The 23,441-nt window shown below is 38.9% G+C and overlaps 1 protein-coding gene across 4 annotated transcripts in view; it reads right to left on the reverse strand.

The window, feature by feature from the left end:
• Positions 1 to 23,441, reverse strand: part of smarca2 (SWI/SNF related, matrix associated, actin dependent regulator of chromatin, subfamily a, member 2) — a 61,978-nt gene that overhangs the window by 15,021 nt on the left and 23,516 nt on the right. For all 4 annotated transcript variants that reach the window (XM_061038277.1, XM_061038276.1, XM_061038278.1 and 1 more), the window contains 14 exons: positions 21,213 to 21,376; positions 18,217 to 18,283; positions 17,998 to 18,108; positions 15,962 to 16,204; positions 15,527 to 15,640; positions 14,180 to 14,284; positions 12,451 to 12,537; positions 11,602 to 11,648; positions 9,273 to 9,439; positions 7,436 to 7,599; positions 5,117 to 5,344; positions 4,743 to 4,820; positions 3,456 to 3,674; positions 2,069 to 2,292 (listed from right to left, as the gene is read on the reverse strand). In XM_061038277.1, coding sequence (XP_060894260.1) covers positions 2,069 to 2,292; positions 3,456 to 3,674; positions 4,743 to 4,820; positions 5,117 to 5,344; positions 7,436 to 7,599; positions 9,273 to 9,439; positions 11,602 to 11,648; positions 12,451 to 12,537; positions 14,180 to 14,284; positions 15,527 to 15,640; positions 15,962 to 16,204; positions 17,998 to 18,108; positions 18,217 to 18,283; positions 21,213 to 21,376 — 2,018 coding nt within the window. The remainder of the gene's footprint in view (positions 1 to 2,068; positions 2,293 to 3,455; positions 3,675 to 4,742; positions 4,821 to 5,116; positions 5,345 to 7,435; positions 7,600 to 9,272; positions 9,440 to 11,601; positions 11,649 to 12,450; positions 12,538 to 14,179; positions 14,285 to 15,526; positions 15,641 to 15,961; positions 16,205 to 17,997; positions 18,109 to 18,216; positions 18,284 to 21,212; positions 21,377 to 23,441) is intronic.

The raw sequence follows: 23,441 nt of genomic DNA on the forward strand, positions 1-23,441 counted from the left end.
TTTAGGAACAAACTGCTAGTACTGGTGCCGACTAGCGAGGGTGACGCTGTTTAGTTGACTTAACTAGCACATCCCTTCAATAGATTAATTTCTTTAACACCAGATATGACCTGTTTAAAAATCCTCAGGATTTCTCTTGAAGAACTACAACTCGACAATAGGATTTATAGGTCACCACTTAATGGTTGAAACAGCAGCAGCTAAGAAGTCTAGACTGATTTCAGTGTAGAAAAACTCAAACATTGTACAATCAAGAATCCACAGTGGTGCCTCTGGGCTGTGCATGTGCTGTGGGCTAAAAATTCACCATGCAGACTGTGCTGAAACCACAGAGGTTGCTGGTATGTTTAAAATGGGCTTTCACATATTTGATGTATAAAGTGTGTTGCCTTTCAGCCCAGCGTTACGGTTGTTGCTACGTCTGGAAACAGACTAAACTGTTGACTTGCTTGAAAACCACTGGAATTAAAAGAAATATGATCATAAAGTCTGTGACTGAGCAGGCTTGTGGTGGTAAGAAGGTAAAATAACTGATGGTTTAAACCAGCATCAACATCTGTGCTCGATCATCAAAGGAGTCTCAGTTGTTCACTCTGTTTACTAGAAATCTCTACACAGTTAGGCCTTAATATGTTGTTGTTGTTGTTTTTTTGAGGAAACTGATGCTGGTTTCATATTTTTCTCTATGCAGTTTAGAGAGCTAGTTTGTCTTATTGCAGAGTTAGGAATCATGAAGTGTTGGGGTAGAAAAAATGGATGCTATCCCAGTCTAGTTTAGAGAAAGGAGTGTCAAGGTTTGATTGAGATGCTCTGGGATGAACAACTTGCAACTGGGAGAGGAAAGAATTTGACTTTGGAAAGGCAGGTTGCAGTTTCCTGGAAAAGCTCCTACAAACTAGTGAGCCAGTGCATAGTTTGGTAGTGGGAACACAAAAGCACATGTTCTTTCATGCACGAGTGCATTTTACAGAGACTGACACTCACACACACTAAGAACTTTGCACATGGGTAAAAGAAAGAAAAAGCAGACGCAACAGAATAAACCACACACACAAAAATAAACTCTAAGGACTTTTAGACTTTAAGAAGACAAGGATGTTTTCACACTGTTTTCACACCAAAGACATGCCCTCATGTCTGTCCAGGCACAAATCTGTGCTTTCGATTGGATAATCAAAGCAAAACCTGTGCTGTACTATCGTACTCTAAGTACATCTTTAAAAAAAGGCACCAAACCAGACCAGTAGAGGCCCTCATGAAAATCATTTATGCCTTCATACACAAGATAGTTAAGGGCCTTTCAGATAGGACGCAGTGCGGGCTGAAGTCGCCGCAGAGTAGGGCGCAGAGCAAAAGGGGAGAGTGCACACAAGCTAAAAACAACAGTGCGCGTTGCTAGGTGACCGAGAAAATCCTTGGGAAAATAGCTCGGGAAAGTAGCTTCTGCCACAGCACTATGTAGACCTATGTGTCCACTATTGAGAAAAAAGCCCAACTTTTCTTCTGCTGCGGAGGGGGAGTCGAGCAGCAAAGAAAAAGAGGGTTTGTGTTCATGACACAGGGATTAAAGCAACAACAAAAGAAATTTGACTGAAAATTGTCAAGGTATAAAACAACAGAGGTGTTTTCTATTTTAGGAATAAAATTGACACGTTTTTCTTTTTTGAAGCTAATGATCTAAGCTGACAGATATAAGCTTGCTTCATTTTAACAAATTTGACCCACAGTCAAGTGAATTTTATGCCTATATAAAGTAACAGGCGCAGGTGTGAGCGCAGGTGAGAGTTTAGGCTCGTCCAGGAGCTGCAGCGCTAAAATGACCGCTTCACGGGCATGACACATGCCTGTGCCATGACACATGACACATGCCATGACACATGCCTGTTGTTCTGTTTTAAACACACCTGGTACGCCCGAACTGTTGGAAATATCTTTCTTGCCGATTTTTACTAATAATACTCAATGACTTCTGCATTGTAATTCAAATATCTGATTTAATCTGATTCACTTGCATCTGGATGAAACTCTTGCAGGTTGTTTTAGCTCGAGGTGTAAATGATGTCCTTACCCGTCTCTGTAGTTGATGACTGTATCGATGATGGTGTTCATTTGCTTGGTGAGTTTGGGGGGGTTGGGGGAGAGTTTCTCAGCTGGTGGACGTCCTCGTTTCTTCTTGGCCTTGGAGCTCCCATCCTCTCTGCTCGATGAGTCCTTGTCCTGACGCCTCTTGCGTCTGCGCTTTTTCAGACGGATCTCCTCCTCCATCTCCTCCAGGTTTCCATCCTCAACGGCCTGGGGACAAAAAACAGACAGTTAATCGCACATTAAGTGGATTTCTTAACAAATGTAATTAATTTTACTAACCATCTGTGTAATCACATTTACAATTTCAAGGCGAAATAACGAGGCGAATTAAACACCAGCAGCAAGTCCTGTACCTGATGTGGTGTTTTTTTTTGGCTGTCAAGCTTCCTTAGATATTCTCCGTTGAATACTTTTAATTTCTTAAGCTTTGCAAACAGGTCTCTACATAATTATCTACTTTTAATAAGAGTCTCCCTCAACTACAGCTAACACCTCCAACCATGTGTCACCTTGGTCTCAAAGCTTTGTTCTATTCTCGTTTCCCCGCAACACCTCAGCCCGAGTCAATAAAACAGATCTTCCACAGCGACGTGTCTCCTGTGTGTCACACCTTGATTGTTCTGGGTGACTCAGCTGCTGTTAGCTTCAGTCTGAGATCAACTTCAAATCCAGTCATGGTTGTGAACCGACAGCTCGATTGATTATTCCAGTTGGTCAGTGTTTGATATATACTACTGTGATTGGCTCTGATAAAGATTACTGAGCCTTTTGACCAAAACTAAATCTCTGGATATGAGAGTAGTCAGGAAACGATTAATACTGACTGACATTAAAGAATGAACAAGTTTCTTGGTTGTTACTTGTTCTTTGGAGGGCCAACAAACTTCTTTTTCAATTTGAAAGTCTGAGAATAAAGATACAAAATGAAAAATGAATTAAACTGCAGGTTATTGGCAGTCTCTTGAATACAAACAATGTGAAATTATATAATGGCTATATAGAGAAGACTGAATGACAAACAAGTTTCGCGTTCCAATACTTGCTGAGCAGGAAAATATATATATATTTAATTACACTGAAGGAGTTTGTGCGGGACAAATCAGACGGTAAATGATACAAGATTGCTGTAATTACCTGCAGAAGAGCGGAGTTAACAAGTGGAAAAGAAAAGGAGATTTTCAATCACAGCAGACACTCTGCACTACTTATACGTGCGCTTACATTTCTCCGAGGTTGGTTCGATGTAATGGATTGAGATTGGAGTGGTTCATTTCAAATCTACATTGGCAGGAAAGTGTGCTGTGTAGATTACTGTTTAGGATATAAAAAGCAGAATAGAATTTCTTGTAAACAACAGATCTATACTTTACCCGTAGCCACTGTTTTTCAGTCAGTGCGTCACTGTAGTCCACGTCCCGGCGGCAACGTGATCCTCGCCCAAACATCTTCTCCTCCTCCTCTTCATATGTGAGCCGCTCAACCTCGGCATCATCTTTAATGATCCAAGAGGGCAACTCGTCCTCCTCCATGAGACGAGGCTTTCGCTTTGGGTTCCTCGCATGCTCCCGGCGGCGGTCCATATCCATACGCTACAATGGAGAAAGTTAGGAACATCAGATCAGTAGATTGTTGTAAAACTATTGGTTTCTAAAGGACCCTTAAGATTGACTCATACTGGACACAAAGGGTTAATAGCATTTCCTTTGTAAAAACCTAAAGTTCTATGACTTACAACACATGTTGAAATCAGTACTCAAACCATGTGATGTATCCTACATGATCAGGCCTTATTGTGTTTATTCCAGTCTCCACATATCTGTGTTTGCATTCTTAATTCACTTTGTGAAAGAGTACCTCCATGTCTTTAGCATGTACACGTTTGAGTGGACACACAAGCCTGGTGACTGTCATCGTATCTCATTACTACTAAGAGGACTGTTGCCACACAATTAATCAATCAATCAGTTTTATTTGTATTAAATGTCCCTCCATTCCCAGGGATAGAGCTGCTTTTTAACTACAGTGTATTATCCACATGTGCTTTTTCCCTAATTCACTCATTGTATTTGTACTTTGACTATGTTGTTGCAAAAAAATATCTAAAAGAACAGAAGGGATCATGACGGGAGATATTTCACAAATGCACAGAATGATAATAAGGACAAGGACTGAAGGAGTGCATCCTGTGTGTCTGTGAAGCACCAATATATCTGAGTTTAAACGTACAGTTTAAGACTGAATAGATCAAGTCTAAGTTCAAGTATTGAAAAAGTAAAGCTTTAAAAAGGCTTAACATGATACCAACAAGTCATTGGCTACCTTAGGCAATAAAAAAAGATGGTAACACATTTCAAGCACAGATGGTCTCACACAGAGTCGCGTAGTGTAAAACTAACTAAGTGCTGAGCTGTGAATTGTGTGGTGTATCTGAGTCTTGTATCCATGGCGATTTAATCATTAACTATAGAAAGATGCCCCTGGTTGGGTACAGTTGTTGCTAAGTATGACAGTTTCTAAACCACTGATAGAAGTTGACAAGAATAATGAAGAAGTAGGACAACCAACTGTTACACATTTTCTCTAAACAAATATTTGAAGACTTTTAACCAGTGATTTAGAAGTCCATTAGATCTACTAAAAACAAGTGTTTTTCTTACCATGAAGAGCTCAAACTCATCTTCGTTGCGGGCTATCATCTGGTTAAGGGTCTCATCATCGGGGACTTCATCTTCTTCCTACGTAAATTTGGAAAAAAGAAAACATCAAAAGACTTCTTAAAACATCCAAGTCAGAACTTTGAAAGGGAAAAAAAAGAACCAGTAATGTTGCATTCAAAACAAATCAGTCTGCAAACAGATTTGATCAAATACGAGTAAAATATCTGACATTGCCTTACAAAAATATTTGATATTACAAGTGCTCACTGATCATATCTACTTTCATTATATGAAAATGTCTGATTCTGAAACACAAATACCAGATCTCAATCCTCAGGTGCCCTTAACTCCTAGATAAATATTAATAACATTACCTCATTCTGCTCCTCGTGCTCTAAAATGGCCTGCAGGAAGGCACGTCGCTCGTGGCTGGAGGACTTCTGGTCAAACATGCCTGCCTGGATGACCTTCTGATCCACGTTTAGTTTGTATTTGGCGGCTGCCAAGATTTTCTCCTCCACGCTGTTAACGGTGCAGAGACGCAGGACACGCACCTCGTTCTGCTGACCAATGCGGTGAGCCCGGTCCTGAGCCTGAAGGTCCTGGAGTCAGCCAAAAGATAAACGAGATCATTTCAGCTGCATCAACAGTAAATATAATATAATTATACAATTATCAAGGGTAGATGCATGAATCATAGACTTTTTCATGCTGTGGTTAAAACCTTGCCACTGGTTGTAACACATACTAGCTTAAGGTTGTGATACTGTTTATTGCTCATTAAAAAGTCATTACAAAGACTTAAATGTTTTCATTACAGTTGACAGGAAGTTACCTCCTGATTATTTTCTGTGGACAAAAATGGACATTTGACACAATATATCAGGGATATTTAAATGATTTACCCCCATGATGAGGTCTTTTGTTTTTGGTGTTTCTTGTTTTATCTTTTATCTTTAAAATGTCATATAAATGTTTATATTTTTTAGAAAAAAGGAACATAAAAAATAAGAAAAGATAATTCTAATAACATCTGATTTTGGCCACCACTTTTTTTTTCCGTCAGTAGGTAAAAATCAAAGAAAACACACACACACACAGTTTTTGGCTCTGACCCACCGAGCTAGTGTCAAAGAGCAGCCGACTAAAGGCTGATTGAATCAACACACATCTTATTGGAAACATGCAGGTGGGTTCAGCACCTGCGTGACAAGAAATACCAACTGTATTGTGTTCCCAATCCTAAATCCCACAACAATTTTTGTACCACTGTGATTGTGTCTAGTCAAGCATTTAGAATACAAATAGAGAAAGTATCTATCTATTAAAAGTTACTATGGGCACTGATGCTCAGGTTTTCTTTGCTTTGCACGATTGTGACTAGACTGACCACAGGGCAGACTATCTCAAACAAAAGGATTTAGAATGAGTGATTCATTATACTAAAAAGTCTGATGTAATCAATAAAGGCAGACTAGAGGCAACAACAGTACTTAACTCCTCACAAAGTTAAGCATTGATACTCAGATATGATGGTCAACTATCCCTCACTGTGTCAGTGAGCTGTGTTAACCTGCTACTTAAATAGATAGAAGACGTTTTTTAGTATCTACCTGGATTTAATGTCAAACTAAGCTTAGTATGTTTTTAAGGATTATCATTGTGTCTTTCCGGGCCCAAAAATGTTGCATCAGTTCCATTTTAAATTTAGCTGTGTACATGCAAACAGGGTCCAAATTTATCACCCGCCAAGCGCCAAATGCGGGTTGATTTTCTGTTTGGAGAGTAAATTACACAGGGCTATTCGCCACATGGCGGGTAAATGTTCATATCCAACATTCATGCATAAAAAGAGTATTAAGTGCATTTGAACAGCTGCAGCTACTTTTCCCGGCTCCTCTGCTGACTGCATGACCCAGCATCGCGGGAGCACGCTGAGACACACCAACATACGCAAACGCACACTGGAATGCCAGCCACCACGTGCATCTCTTTACTTTTCATCATCATTGTCATCCCACAGCCTGCTGTAGTTTGTGAACTTCTCCACACGGACTCTGTTAAACAGTGCTGTGTTATAAACACTGTGCACACCAGCGGTGGTTGGGTTACTGTCCGAGGGAAGCATGGTCGAAAATCTAAGCATACGGTTCCCCACCAACCACTTCACGTTTCAAACTAATTTTCCCCACTCAGCGACACACCCGCTGAGAATAAAACTCTGATTATTGGAGACTCCATAATCAGAACCGTGAAGCTAGTTAGGGCTTAGTTAGGTGTATACCCGGAGCCAGAGCGGGCGACATCGCATCTCATTTAATGATCTCTCTCTCAATCTGTTTTATATGTACTATAAAAGAAATGAGTCCAGCAACAGTTTATCTCATTTGCATTTAGTGCTTCTAATGAATTCATGGCGCTGGGCTGGTGTGACAAATCTGGAAAGTAATAGGACTTTGGTAGAGTTGTTCTGTTGTCAGGCTTGGGAAAAGGGCTGAAGAGAAGAGATCTTCTTCAGATGTACCTTCACTCCTTTCAGGTAATAGGAAAAAAAAACTATGCAACTGTTTACTTGAATTCATCAGTGGCATTTACCAAAAACTCTCAATATGACCACCAGTCATGCATTTCCACCATGCATAGAAGTATCATCTTAATAGTTTACAACAATACAAATAAACATACTGATGTACCTGGTGTGGGTTCCAGTCACTGTCAAAAATGACAACAGTGTCGGCAGCCTGCAGGTTGAGACCGAGTCCACCGGCTCTGGTACTGAGCAGGAAGATGAAGTACTGAGATCCTTCCTCGTTAAATTTCTTCAGCAAAGCTGCTCGGTCGTCAGCCTTTGTTGTTCCTGAAACAACAAAATGAGTCGCTCTGAGTTTGTGAAGGTAACTTTGATAAAGACTGCGTGAACTTTATCTTGATCTATTGGTCCAAAGTGTATTTTTGTCAGGAAAGTTCACATGTCCCGCCCCCCTTTCCTGACCAATTAGACTGAAAGTTGTTTTGTGTTTGTATTCATCTTTGTAATGTGTCGGGAGGCAAACTTTAGAATTGTCTTCAGCTACAGTTTAGTCACTTACACACAGCAGGGGTCAAGGAATGAAAGAAAAGAGACTCAATATCATGTTGCATATTTCATAAGGTTTCAATAGGAGCCCAATAATGAATTGTTAACATCTCCTCAGATAACTTCAGTGTAAAGTGAACCCTGGTGTCAGAGCAGAGTCAGTCACACCAAAATAATAAGTCATATTCACACACACGTTTCTCCTTGCATAGGCAGTAAAATGCTCACACTGTGGAGCCCTGCTGTCATTATGGAGAAACATTCTGCAACTCAAACATGCTGAGTAGGAGAAAACAAATGCTGCTTTCACACTTACACAAACCAGGGTGAGCTGAATGTGTGATTGCAAACAGCTGAATTCTTAACTCCGACTTTACCTGGAATTTTTTCCTGCAAGCCCCCTAAGAGATTTTAAGCGTGAAGTTGGGGTAAGCGGATATCAGGACACAGCAGGAAATATTGAGGAAAATTCACCATGACTGAGTGGAAGGGGGTTATGGCTTTTATAACCTGAGCTCAGTGCACTACCACAGTCTATAAGCACACGAGTGGTCTGATCTCCATGCACGTAATGAAACTGATTCAATATGTTTTCCACTATGTTTTTTCCACTATCTTATTGATACTGTGAGTATGTTAAACTTTAGTAGCACTGATATACTTTCAGTTAAAAAAATTGCATTGTATAGCGTTGGACTCAGTTGCTTTGTCAGTCATTTCTGTGTCGTTCTTATTACATCATGTCTTGCCTCCTGAGACCCCCCCTCCCCCCACCCCTCTTGTCTGACAGGGATAGTCTCCTCCTTATGTGAACAAGCGAGTCAGGAAGATTTCAGGGGCAGCATGTCTGAAATTTTCAGGATTGCATATATGAAAAAGGCTATAGAGAAGTATGGTTATCTTCACCTGTTTTTTTCAAACATGTAGTCTTTAAAATACCTACAAAATGTTGCCTTTATATCGAGGCTATTTGTAGTTCGACACTTTCACAATATCAACAAAAAAGTGAAGAAGAGCAAAATGATAAACAGAAAACATGATGAGTTAAATTATGTGCATGCAGTCTATGGCCGTGCTCTGGTGACCACCCCACTCATGCTCACTTGCGGTGAATTTTCTTGCTTTCTGTTCTTTTAACCTCAGCTATTGTATCAAACAGTTGTTTTTAAAACTGAAGAATGGTGTGTGAACTAATGCCATAAAGCCATACACACTACTCGCGAGATGACCGTGGCCCGCTGGCATAGTTCAATAAACATGCGACCGGACCGCTATGTGGACATGGTAGAGTCGCCATTCTCTCTATTGAAAGGTGTTATTCAATAAATCTAATTTTAAAACCTACTACTTTTAAAGTGGAAAAGTTGCATATTGTTGTTTTAAGTTGTCAAATGAATTACGTTTCAGATTTGTGGATGATAAAAATTTAAACATAGTTAGAGGTGTGAGCTTACCATCAAGACGCAAGTACTGGAAGTTGCGGTAGCCAAAGTAGTCCTCCATGATTGTCATAAGAGTGGTCATTTGGCAGAAAAGTAGAACTCTGTGATTTGTAGCATGAAGTTTTGGCAGGATGCGGTCCAGGAGCTCAAACTTTCCAGAAGCTCGATACAGCTCATGTCTGGTGGGAGGAAAACAAACAAAACATGACACAAATGCTCATTACTTATAAATGAATAATGAATAATGCTATGTTACCCCATCAATATCATAGAGTAAGGCTCTTGTTTGGAAAAGTAAGTGACAACTCTTTGTATTTTTTGCAATGTTAGCCATCCTGCATGAATCAGTAAGCTAACAAGCTAACAATGAAGATGCTAATATGCATTTCAAACTAGGCTGTTAGATGTTTTTGTTGATTGGTCAAATTTAGCATTTTGCATACTGTTATATAACAGACTATTGCTTCAGACATCTGATCTAACATGAACCCATGACTATATCCAATCAATTCAATATGGACAAAGTAGTCTGGTTTATAAATTCTTTTCATTCCATCTTTTCCCAAGCTCTGATGAAGCTCCGCCATCACTTTGCCTTTGTACTTAAACACTGATTCCAAAGGAGGCAGAACGTCGCAGGGTGTGTGATTTCACATTGCTTCTTGGTGTAGCGGAAGCACTAAAGGCACCTAGGTGAACACACGTTATATGAAAAAGAATGTCAACAGACTGCGACAGACACCGGGAGGAAATCGTATTCACTCCACAGGCTGCTGCAGTGATAAATTAGGTCCCATTTAGGTCCCGTTTTTGGAGAAGTGAATAACTTTAAAGCTGAAGAGGCAATGTTTAAGAAGGCCTAGAGTGTTTACCATCTACAGTAGAATGTAACTGGCTACTTTGAAATCAAATAAAAAATATCTTTTTAGATATGTAAAATAACAACAACATAGCCCTTGCACATAATAATAACATAACAAATAATAATGCACATCAAGGGCATTATTATATCAAAATTAACCTCTTCAGGGTGTAACAAGCATTGCTCAATGCTGTGCTCATGATTGATTAATGTTGTCTTTGTAAATAATATAACAAAGAGTAAGTTCTTTTGTAAATTGTCTGAGATAAAATTTGTTATGAGTTGGCTCTACAGAAAGTTTGACTGATAAATTAACCCTTCAGCCTGTTGGGGTTTTTCAGTTAAAGTTACAATTCTCCATCAAAACTGAAACAGAGGTCTGTAAGGCTCTTTTTCTTTCTACCACCACACCACTGATATTTCTTCATTCTTCTTCAAGTCCTGTTATTTTCAGCCGAAAAAGACACTGATTCAAAGGGTTTTTGCAGCTAAAAATCAAAGAATCATAAAGTCCTGCATATCTCCCGCAGCCTTCATGGAATAAGAATATGATGCTTTGTTTGCAAAACACATACTTTCTAAGTACTGTTGAACTGTGGTAACAGCTTGTGATATCGACAGTATTGCTTTTACTCCACTACATGAACAGACCGGACAACTCGTTATTTTTAATTAGTGTGTTTCAGTCTGTTACAACTGGCTTCACAGACACCCCCCTACTGTGTCGACAACCATTAGCACAGCCAGTTTAGTACTACAATATCATCCTCAAAACAGAGGCCTGGTTTGAGGATGATTCTTACAAGGTAGTTAGTTTACTAGAACCCTAAACATCTCACTTCTTAACCGTTATTTCAAAGAATTGCATTAAGAAGCATGTTGTGGCCCCAAAAACGATTACTAATCAATACAAATTGACATGCAACAAACATTTGGGAAAAACTAAATAGATTTTATGTTTTAAAATGAGAGTGTGTGTGTGTGTGTGTGTGTGTGTGTGTGTGTGTGTGTGTGTGTGTGTGTGTGTGTGTGTGTGTGTGTGTGTGTGCGTGCATCGGGGCAAAACTCTGCCGTGCACGACACAGAGAGCAAATTGCAATGAATGCAAATGCAAACAATACACAGGAACAATATTTTTTTCTTTGAGTCCTGTGACAGACACCTGTTGCTTGGTAGAGGTACCAGGAAGGTTAAGGTCAGGTGATTAGAGTTCTAGCTCGGGTTATTATAGCCAGAGAGACTAATGCACACTTATAGAACTTACAAGCTAGACTACTGTAACGCTCACAATAATTACAATAATTCAGCTACAATAAATACAAAAGCACAAGTGCTGACAAAGTCCAAAAGGAGAAAATACTCCTGTTTTAAAGTCCTGCCACTGGTTGCCATTTATAAAGCACTACATATATAAATATATAGTTAACTCAAGTCCTGGTGTGTAAAGTTCATCTAACTTGTTTTTCTTTTCACGCTTACCCATTGATGACGCCATTCGGATAGCCCAAGTGCTCAGCAAAAGATTCCTGTGACAGAAGACATTTACTGGATTAAATCAGAAGTGATGTGAAACTATCTCCTGCATTTCAAAGAGGCTGCCCAGGGGAGACACTTTCAGAACAATTCTCGAAGCTGTCTTTCAAATACACATGACAGGAACTTTGTGTTTCGTGAGACTGACTGCTAATCAGCTTCTTCTGAAATGAAATAAGTTTATTGACAAGGCCACTCTCTCTCTTTAAGTTCATCTCTGGATATAATAATAATAATAATTAATAATAATAATAATAATAATTTATACTTTATTGATCCTGCGAGGGGAAATTCGTTTTTTACACTGTCTAGTTAACATGCTACACAAACATAGGCCGAAATACACACACATGCACAAACAAGATCCTATGGACATGCACTAATGGAGAGGTCTCAGAGTGAGGGGGCTGCCCACAGCGGGCGCTCCTGAGCTGGTGGAGGGGGTTTGGTGCCTTGCTCAAGGGCACCTCGGCAGTGCTCAGGAAGTGGACTGGCACCTCTCCAGCTACCAGACCAATTTCCAGACTTGGTCCATGCCGGGACTTGAACCGGTGACCCTCCGATTCCCAACCCAAGTCCCTACAGACTGAGCTACTGCCGCCCACATAAGAACAAAATCTAAATGTTACTTTTTTAGGATATTAGCGCTTAATAAAAATGATCTACTCATGTTATATGATAACTTTAAGGGACAAAGCAGAACTTTCAAAACATATCTACAGCAGTGAAGTGATAAATACTAATCAACAGATGATTATTTATCTGGCAAATGTATGGCATCTGAGTAGCACTCACTTCAATGTGTTGGAACATATATGGATGGTTGCAGATCTTCTTCAGCTGCATAATGGTGTTCATCAGGGTCTTTGCCCCTCCTTTCCCCTGCAAGAAGTTAGAACATACATGAAATAATTCAAACGCTTAATTACACATCCAGTTATAACTAAACAACAAAATCCTTCATTTTAAAGCAAAAATATGTAGAGATTTGGTTTGGTGGGCTTTGGCGCCGACCAATGGTCTCTTGAGTTAAACAGCACTTTGGTAAAACACACAGTACTGTTACGTCTACTTCTCTTAGACAACAAACATTTGTTTACAAGTCGATGGTGCGAAGCCGGCAAAGACGACATGATTGGAATATGTTTATTCAACTGTTACCATAATGTCTAAAGGCAGGGCCAAATGGCTACATTGGAGAGGGTAATTTATTATGCCAATTGAGGTAGGTTTGTAAGGTCCCACATGTATGAAGCTAACTTGAAGGTCGACAAGGAAAGAGACAGCTTTTTTGTATTCGATGGATTTATTTATATTTATTTATAATTTATTGATGGATTAATTATTCTTTCTCGGCCACTCTCTCTCTTTTTTTTCTTAGCTTCATCTGTCACCCTGCTCATCCTTTTAGCCTCAGCCATTGTATCAAACCGTACAGAGACGGGTTAACTGGCTTCTTTAAATAACTGAAGGCTTGTGTGTGAACTAGTGCCATGAAGGCCATGCACACTTCTCGTGAGATGACCTCGGCTGCCAAAGTTACATAGTGCAGAAAACAGGCGATCGGGCCGCGCTTTGGACATAGAGAAACGCCATTCTCCCTGTTGAAATGTATTGAGCTATTACATCGACAGAAGGTGGAAAAGTTAAATATTGTTGCTTTAAGTGGTGTTTCTGGCTTCAAGGACTGTTCCAAGTTCAATACTTGATCTCCTGCAGTTCTGCTCTAAGTCCATTCCAACTCTTGACAAAAATATCTTGCATATACCGGTAAGAGGGTTGGTCTGTTGTCTTGTGCTTGGCAGATACTGTATAATGTTTTTTATAGCCTTTCTTATATTAACAGCTGCCAGCTCTGACCAAAAACAGCATGACAAGAGCAGTGAGAGTGGACTAAAAACGTTACAGTTGCAGTCGGACAGCTAATCAATGACATGAAACTCTCGCTCTTAAGCTCCATAATAAGGAGTTACAGATTTAGATGATTATCTGTCCGTGCGTCATCACAAGTAATCCAACTTCTCCCATTGTCAGTAAACGGATTGTTATCATAAATTATTGATTGTATCATTTGCATGTGACGTTAGTAGCCCTGAAAATAGTGGAGAAGCTCAGTTTCATTACATACTCTTGTCAAGTTTTGTAGGTTCAAACTTGAAAGATTTTTAATCCTTTATTCTTAATTTGTTTGGAGACCTTTGCAGCCTGCATCCTAAGGTGGTGTGAAAATAGTCTGCTCTTCTAAAAACTAGATTGAGAGCAAAGGTCCAGACCCAGGCTCTGAAATTCAATAAAATGTGCATTATGCCTTTCATCTTTGGAAAACTAATTGTCCATTAAACAGTACAAAAAAAGAATATATTGGAGACAACTCAGTCTATGAAACAAAACTCAGGGAACGTCTGATATCAAACAGCAGCAATCTGTGAATATGGCTGTTCTATCAGATCTAACAACTCAATTTGTAGTTGATAAAACAAAGCCCAGACCAACAGTGGAGCCACAGGGGTCCCGATGTGTTTACCTTCTTGTCTTTCTCTGAGCCGTCAGTGAGAAGGATGCCCTTCTGCATGTGGCGGTACAGAACTTTCTGTATGGCAGACATGTCACACTTAATGACATACTCCACCTGAGGGAAAGACAACAAACACAATGCATCAGGGAGACCAGGAGTCCTTCCTAAATATTAACAAAACCTCTTTTTGTTATAAAAAAAAAGGCAAATGGTGACATTTCAAGAAATACAAAAACTTAAACATCTACTTTGAGTTTGTGTTCAGAATATCATTGAAGCTTAAATTGCAGTAAAAAAAAAAAGTCCTCAACTTTCCAGTCAATACTGTTTGGAATTCATGTTGGTGGCTGAGAGTGGGATAAGGAAAGTACACAGACTGATTTACATACTGCCAACGGCAGAAGTTACTCTTAAGTTCATGTTCAACACAAAATACATTCAGGTTGAAGGAGGAGAGGAGGAGAATGTCCGCACGTTTCCTGTCTCTCTAGTGAAGCCAGAAGCCCCAAAAAATAGAAAATAAACTTAGACTTCTTGAAACCCTACAAGTGTGTTCCGCATTCAGCATCTTCAGTTTGAATGCTTTAAGGAATTCCCATCATCATAAAATAAACAAGCTGTTAGGGAATAGGACCCTGATGTTGCTCATCATTTAATTAGAATGATTTCTGCTTCAGCACCCTAATGAGTTGATATAATAACCAAAATTGCTTTTATTCCAGTGAAAGGCCAACACAATAAGAGAGTTGGACCCAGGAGCTGAGTTGAAAACAATTATACTGTTAAATGAATTATTTCCCTGGCAGGGTGAACAGATAGTCCTTGATCCTTATCACACACTGATTCACATTACTCTTTAAGCAGCTTCACAGCAGTGACCTGGTGGACTCATCAGTGTGTTTTAATTAACATTTTAAGATGGAAAGTCGCCTGTTTCAGCAGTTTTAAGTCTACAACCTTTAATATATGCTGAATAAGTAGGGTGGTGTTTCACTCAAGGTTGTAGACGAAAGTGCCAACAAAGTTTGGATTTAAAAAGTGTGCTAAACGAGAGCATGAATACTAATGTTCATTGTCTGGCTCAGCTTTATGTGATCATGAATTAAATAACAGAACTAGACCCATGTAGTAATGAAACAAACTGCAAAAAGATTTAATCTTCACAACTGTGAATTATATTTGTATTGGATCTAAATGAACATATTTACTTTAGCTGACTTTAAAATATAGTACATTTACTCTAATTTAATTGAATTACCTTCATGAAACATCAATGTGTTTCTGCACTGCAAACCCTGCTACATGTTAAATCATGCTTTATCAAACCTGAGCACAAATATTCAGCTTGAATCTCACCTTCTCTGGCAGCTGAGACTCCACCTCTTTCTTCAGTCTGCGCAGGAGGAAGGGGCGGAGCACCTTGTGCAAACGCCGGATAATAAGGATGGTCTCCTCCTCATTTAGGTCAACCTAAACATGTCAAAGGGATATGTCATAGAACAACAAGGGCCACAATGAAAACACCTGGAAAATATACAGTATAACATAGGAGATATGTTCCAATTGTTGAAATTCCACATAAACAGTTTGCTTGACTGACTCCTCCTGATTTTTTTTTCTGGCATTGTTTGTTTTTTTGGGACGATTGGTGAAACAAAAGCAGTGTGCTAGTAAATAAGGATGTAGATATTGTACCATTAGAACCATTTGTATGATTACTGTCCACTTCAAAATAATTTCACCAAACTGGAAAGCATACTTTACATCCAGGCTGTTTCTGCTAGTATTTACCCTCTCTCCTGTCATGGCGAACGGGGCGTTGAACCACTGTTCGAAGGTGCTGCAGCTCTTGAAGATGGTGGGCAGCAGGAAGTTGAGCAGAGCCCACAGCTCAGGCAGCTTGTTCTGCAGCGGAGTACCGGTGAGGAGGAGACGGCGAGGGGCGACGTAGTGGGTGTTTAGTACCTGGGTCAGCTTACAGTGGTGGTTCTTCATGCGGTGGCCTTCATCCACAATCATGTACTTCCAACGAATCTGTGTATGGGAGAAGACCTTTTTAAAACTTTGCTCCTACACTTTGAAATAGAGAAACATACAGAGAGAACCACGTTTGAATTTGAATTTGAAATATTGATCACAACAGAGCTCAGGTGTGGCTGCAGTTTAGAACATTACATTTTCCTACTGTGAGTACCTTCAGGGTAAACAACACTGCTGCATACAAACAAGATTTTTCTATTCCCTCTCTTATTTCATATTATGATAATTCCTGTTTGTGCGTGCAGTTTTTTAAAATATGTGAACAAATTACCATGAAACATGAAACATTTGTTTCAGCCTAGTGCTGCTGAATGTTTAATAGACTCTCTGCAGCTTGGACAGAATTAATAAAACGTAGTTTAAAGGAAAAACTTTAACGCACACTTATATTGTTTAGTAAATTAGTAATTAAGAGTACTAGACCGAAACAGAGGCATTCATGCTGCAAATCTTTCATTCCTTCTCTTTTCAAACATATGAACACTTTTCACTGTAGAATAAAAGTCTAACTCTGGGAAACAAAGGAACACATTAGGCACAATTTCAAAGTCACTTTCACCATCATGTATACGCAGGAGTTATTATAGCCATTGTTTTCTAGTCATTCATGTTAATAAATGTGTTTAATTCCAGATGATTCTTCTGTGTTTACTTGACCAGAGACTTACATAAATTACCAAACTCGTTTTTAAGAGAATAAAGCCATGAGAAAATGTGTATTCATGCAGTAATTAATAAAGTGAGAAGTAGGGTTATTTTCTCATCTGCTTGCAGTCAGTGCAGTCAGTGCAGTCTGCCTATAGCAGATGGTCACAGTGCATCTTGTCTGACCCTTGTAAAAAACTGAAGCTGCTACTGATGCTGCTGTTAAAAGGTGACGCTTACACTACAGTCTTTAGACAAACAAGAGTTAGATTGTACTGGTGGGTTTGGGAGTCAGTTATATGCCGGCTCTTTGAAGTCTTTCACATCAAAACCTAAACATATTGAGTGATCTGTTTTAATGAAGTCCCAGGCCGCCTGCACAAAATACGCAGGGACCAACACATAAACATTAAAATCACTAGGGCAAAGAAATTACTTTCAGATAGTGAACGCAAGTAAGAGGTACTGATTCTTCTTATTTACTTCACCTCCTGTGTATTCCCAATGTACTCTGTGTGGTCATTAATGCAACTTTTAACATGACATATAAAGCACCTATATGATTGAATCTGCCAGAACATTTGAACATTCAACACCAAAAACAGACTCTTATTTAACAGTCAAGCCAAATACAAGAAGCATAGCTAAGACTGCGTGAAATCATCATCATCTTTCTACATGTAGGTCTGACTACTTCAATGTTTAATCCCAGATCTGCCCAAAAAGTCGATAAAACAATTACAGCTCACACAGAGTGCTGCAACTGCTAAGAAAATCCACATTTTTTTAAAACCCTGGCACTTGCATTAAGGGTAAAGTTTTGGCAAAAAGGTTTAATTTTAACCTCAAGTAGATTTCAGAGATGTGGGGAACTTTCAATATGAGGTACATGACAGGTCCCTGGAGTTTACAGGAAATTAGATTTTAGACTAGATAAAGGATTAGAAAACTATAACATAAGAGGCACGATCTCACAAACATGTCAAAAAATGTTAAAAATATATGGTTGGTTTTTTGGGCCTAACTTGTAGACTTGGGATTAAAGAGACCGTTTGACTCTCTGCAGTAACCTTTGAATAGAAATGCAACAAAGAGCACAATGAGAAAATAAAAATGAGGAAAAAGCTTGAATCTCTTTTTACCTTGGCCAGTATGTGCTTGTCTTTGATGATGTATTCATAGGTGGTTAGCAAGACATTGAACTTCCCGCTGCGGAGTTGAGGCACAAGCCCACGGCGCAAAACAGGGGTGCCCTTTCATGTGGGAGGAGACACAAAGAGAAAAAAAAAAACTTGTTGTTGTGAGGAAGTTAAATGAACTCAGACCATCTTACATGAGAAAGAAAAAATGTTTCGTCTTACCTTGTAAGCTATTTTCACCACAGTCGGTCCCCACTTGTCGAGTTCATAGACCCAGTTAGACAAAGTCCTGGAAATAAAGTAATCAAGCATAAAATGACCACACATGTCCAAACTAAAACCTACGGTGAGGCATCTTTTTATTACAACGACCCACGTCTGTGGAACAGAGCGCAGAACACAATGTAAACATTTTTAAAAGCAAACTCAAGACCTACCTTTTCAGTAGAGCTTTTAACTGAATCTCATTTCATCTAGTTTTATTATATTTTCAAACTCCTGTGTTTCCTCATTTAGAATAAATGATAGCGTTTCCTCAGTACCTGTTCTTATCTACTTATTTTTACCTTAGTTTTTGGATTGTGGGATAGGGCTGCGGGAGGGAGTCATGTTGTTGCTGTTTGATTAAATGTTGATTTAAAGCACTTTGTGATACATTTGTTGTATGAAAAGTGCTATACAAACAAAGTTTGATTGATTGATTGATTGATTGATTGATATGTCGGGTTGACATAGAAGAAAGCGGATATCAATTTGGTGCAAGTAGGTAATCACTCTGACTCTCAGACATGGAGAGGAAGGAGCAACTTAGGTAACATAAAATAACACAGAGAGAGCTCATTGAAGAGTACAGCACATTGAGCCACACGTCTTGGAATAACATCAGGAGAAAAGAAAATGCCTTTTGGTGTCAAAGTGCGATAGCTTTCCAAAGACTTAAAACTGATTGCTGTGCTCAGTTGGAGATTTTTCTTACAGAGGTCTTTGTTAAAAACTCAGCCCCCGGCATATCAATCTCTTCTGCCCATTAACTTTGATTTCCCAACACATGTCTCTAAATGACAGAGGGCAGGTGTGAAGCTTTCCTCCACATAAGTTCACTTTGCATATTAAAAAAGAAAATTCAACACAGTGGCCCAGAGCTCTAATTTAAATCTTTTACTGTGCTTACTTCAACTACTAGAAGCAATGCATCCGTCATAAATAATGAAAAGATCAAAGCCACAAAAAAATTGTTTTAAAATGTAAATGTGGGCATTACATCACACAGTTTCCCCCTGCAATCTTAATCTACGGAAGGTAAGTGGGTGAAATTGCCTGCAATGTTAAAGGAAGGTGAAACGACGCAGGTGAATTTTCCACTTTGAAGCTTTTAACGGGGAGTGGATTTGAAACAACTTCAACCCCCGTCCACTCTGGAGAGCCTGCCTCCTGTTGCTTCAAAGCAAAGGTTTGAGTGGATTGTGTTTGAAGAACTTGAAGGGATTAAGGGTAGAAAAACTGTGAGGGAAATCATACTTTCTTACCGGTAAGATGAATGAATGATTTAAGAGCCATATTCTTTTCGTATGTTTTCTTCTCATGATTTTCAAACAGCCAAAACCGAACTTTATCTTTCTCACTTGAACCGTAGGATAAAGGTTCCTACAGAGATTTGGAGTAAGGGTTGTAAGGGTGAGTCCTAAAATATTTAAGATATTGATGGCACGTGTAAGTTTAGTTTGCTCCCACAAGAACATTTCACAACTTTATAGTAGACAATAGAACATAGCCTAACCTTATTTTCTTACACACAGCCATGAATAAAAGCTCTAGTTTCCATATTAAGTTAAACAACACAAACATTTTCCTTGTCTCTACTGCCTCATATCACTGCACTATGACAATAAGCAGTAGCTCAAACTAGTTCATAGGCTCGGTTATTTTGCTCAGCAGTGCTTCCCACACATAGATTTAGCATTCTTGTTTTTTCTTATCATTTTTGTGGGAGAATGATGCCAACTACAATTGTGTGTGTGTGCATGTGTTAAGAGAATAAAAAAAGTTTGGGAGTAAACACTAAATCAGTATTCCTCAACTGGTTGAGCCTCAGGACCCACCACTGTCGCCTACATGAAAAATTGCGACCCAAACTTTTGCATATTTTACAATCAAAATTGCTTCCATGCACACCTTCAAGAGCCACTGAAAACGGCCCTGTGACCCACTTTTGGGTCCCGACCCCACCAGCTGAGAAACACTGCACTAAATTAAGGTTTCCTAGAATTACATAAATCCACAAAAAGGATTAGGATGGAGGTAATGCATTATTTTAAATATTTCAACAGACACTACACTGTACCCCATTATTATGTGGGAGACACTTAATAATAAAGGTTTATTTGCTGAATGGGAGTCTCCAGCACACAAGACATATATAATGTCGGGGGCCCTTTCATGGTGGTTTGAAAAATGAACAGCAATACTGAATAATTCTGACAATTTCCAGAAGCTGACAGTAGAGCCTAAGAAGGAGGCAGGTTAGAAATGTTACATTTTAATGATAGAACATTGCTTTCCTCTGGTAAAAGTTGTGGGAAACCAGAAAGACTAAAAATTCAGATGAGCATGTGTCCTGCGGTTATTGCATTGTGCATTGTATAACTTTATTTACTTTCCAATTACTTTGGATTTCACCTTTTTTAAATCCATATTATTATTTAAAAATAGTTTTGATAATGCAGTAATAAATAGGCTAGGTTTCTTGACAGTCATGTGTTAAAATCCTCATTTTCTCTATAATTACTTTGTATACAACAGCTATTTTAAAGTGTGTATGTCCAAAGCTAAAATACAGCCCTTCTGAGTCCGGTGTTATCTGACTAATAACTTATTGCTGTTCTTGAGACGGTCTGTGGTTGCTGTTAATTTTGATTCATCCCTCACTGCAGGCAGATGAGTTTTTCACACCTGACACTTGAAAATAATTTGAGTTAAATTGCTTGCTACTGGCATCTGTATCCCAATCAGGGATGGGACTCCTGACTCCTCTGCTCTCTATTATAGCTCCATGTTGTGGTTTGGACTAATAAGATGGGTGTTTTTTTTATCTAAAATTATATCCTAGAGTAATTTTGAAGTGTGTACATCGCTCCCTTGCTGAAAATGTTTCAGGATGTCATAACACTGTGTGATAACTGATAAGAGTCGTGATGGATGCAAGCTGAGAGGGTACTGACGAGAGAGGAACGATGATGAGGAAGGGGCCATTGATCCTCTTGTACTCCATCAGGTAGGTGATTAGGGCAATGGTTTGGATTGTTTTGCCGAGCCCCATTTCGTCTGCCAGGATGCCGTTTAGATTGTTGTTGTACAAGGACACCATCCACTCCAGCCCTTGGACCTAGATATCAGAGAAAAATAAGCATGCTTTAAAATGAGCCTGCAGAAATATCATTCACACTGAGGGTTTTTTTACATTTAAAAGCTATTTCATATTCTCCTGCAGGCCATAAAATACTTTAAAAAATACAGATCAAAACATAGTTGTGTTCAAGGAAACTGTCATGGGAAATTTACCCATTGAATCTAATTGCATGTCAAAAACAATAAATGTTTTCAGAAGCGAAATGTTACCTTGTTTAAAGGGCAGGCATGCCAATCTGAGAAGAGAAGGATTTTTTTTTCATGGAGAAAAAAACTCTCCTGGGGGCTAAGGTGGCTTCTGCTCATTCTTGCCAAATATGTCCTGTCAATTCAAGTTGTGACAGCCTTAAAGGCAAAATTGCGAGAACACGTCAAATAAAGACTATAATTGTCCTTGACTGAAATGCCATTCAATTCTTTAAGATTGATTATAAGATAATCTAGATTTGTCTCACTCGTGGCGTTCAATGTACTATCCCATAATGATCACCTTGCTAAATAGGGCTGCACATAATGATTATTGTGGTCATTCATTAAACTGCCATTCAGTCCCTTAAATAATCATCAGACAAATAATGAAATATGTCAGTTTGACATTCTCAAATAGTTTGTTTTGTCTGAGTGGAGAGATTCAATTTACTATCCCATAATGCTGGTTGTTCACCTATCAACTTTTTTCAAGCATTGTCACTATTACAGACAATTGTTCAAAGTTGGAATACATTTATGAACGTTTTGCTGCAGTCTTGGAGGGCTTGTGTCATCTTGGGTGATCATAAAACTCAGCCCTGTTTGTCTTAAGAAAGTTTTTCTTCCATCTTAACATGTTTCCACTAAACTTCATTTATTTAGGGCGATGTAAATCATGATGTTCAATGACATCACCACTGTCAACAGTTAGTACTTGGGCTCTAACTAGCACTGATAAAAGAAGCCAGAAAACCAGGTGGCTGAATTGTTGGAGGTGCTGCTTGTGACCAGGAGGTCACACAACTGCTGATATGTTAAAAAATCCTGTGTGCATGAAAGAATTTGCAGCATGACATGGTTAACGGCCTCTAATAAGTCTGAAAGTGGGTTAGTTTGCCTTTTCAATCCTGCTCACCATTTTCACAAGCTTCTCTTATTAAGGTGGGAATCGAACAGAAGACCTTGATACTTTAATTCCTGAACCTGTTCAATAGATTGTCCATTCATCTTCAGATGAAAATCATTGGCCTCTAAAGAGATAAGATAATCCTTTATTTATCCATACATTCATGAATGACGATAAGACAAATCACAGCATAAACGAAGACATCTGTGAACAGAACACAACTCTGTTCCTTCTCAAAGTTTTTTTCTTGTCAGTTTCTACCAGGAACAGGATGGGAAATTGTTTCAACTGGAGTCCTGTTGTAGTCTAGTATCAAGTGACCCTGTAATAAGATATCCTGTCTCTGCAATGTCTTGGACTCAAATATCTTAACATCTGAGAGGATGTTGGTGTTATTTCAAGTCTTCTACTGTAAAGTATAGGAGGCATAAGATGGGGGGGACATCAGCATAAACCCAAAAATGTAAAAAAAAAAAAGGATATTTTGCCTTTTTGCTCGAACTATATGAATAGGGATTATTTGATTATCAAAAAAGTTCCATTAATATTTCTCATGTAATTGTTTCTGTAAAAGCAGACATGCATTTGATAATAAATAAAGAACTTAGTTATACTGTAAGCACAGTAAGAGAGAAAGAAGGGAGTTGAAACAATCTAAAATCATTTTAAAAGGACTTTTACACTTTGCGTCATGGTGTAAACATACAAACCGTTACATTCATCAAAAGAAGGAAATTGAATGTTTTTTAAATTGGTTTCTGAAAATGCTATTAGATCGCATTGCCACTTTGGGATTTTATTTCCCAAGTGATTCAGACAAGGTAGCAAAATATCAACTGTGTTATTCCCCTGCGGCTTGAAGAAAACAATCAGCTTAAGTCAGTACAGGGAAACAGGAAAAGGCCAAGAGGACACAGGCAGCAGAAAAGGAACCTGCCAACCAATT

The sequence above is a fragment of the Labrus mixtus genome, chromosome 5 (genome assembly GCF_963584025.1).
Source record: "Labrus mixtus chromosome 5, fLabMix1.1, whole genome shotgun sequence".
NCBI lineage: Eukaryota > Metazoa > Chordata > Actinopteri > Labriformes > Labridae > Labrus > Labrus mixtus.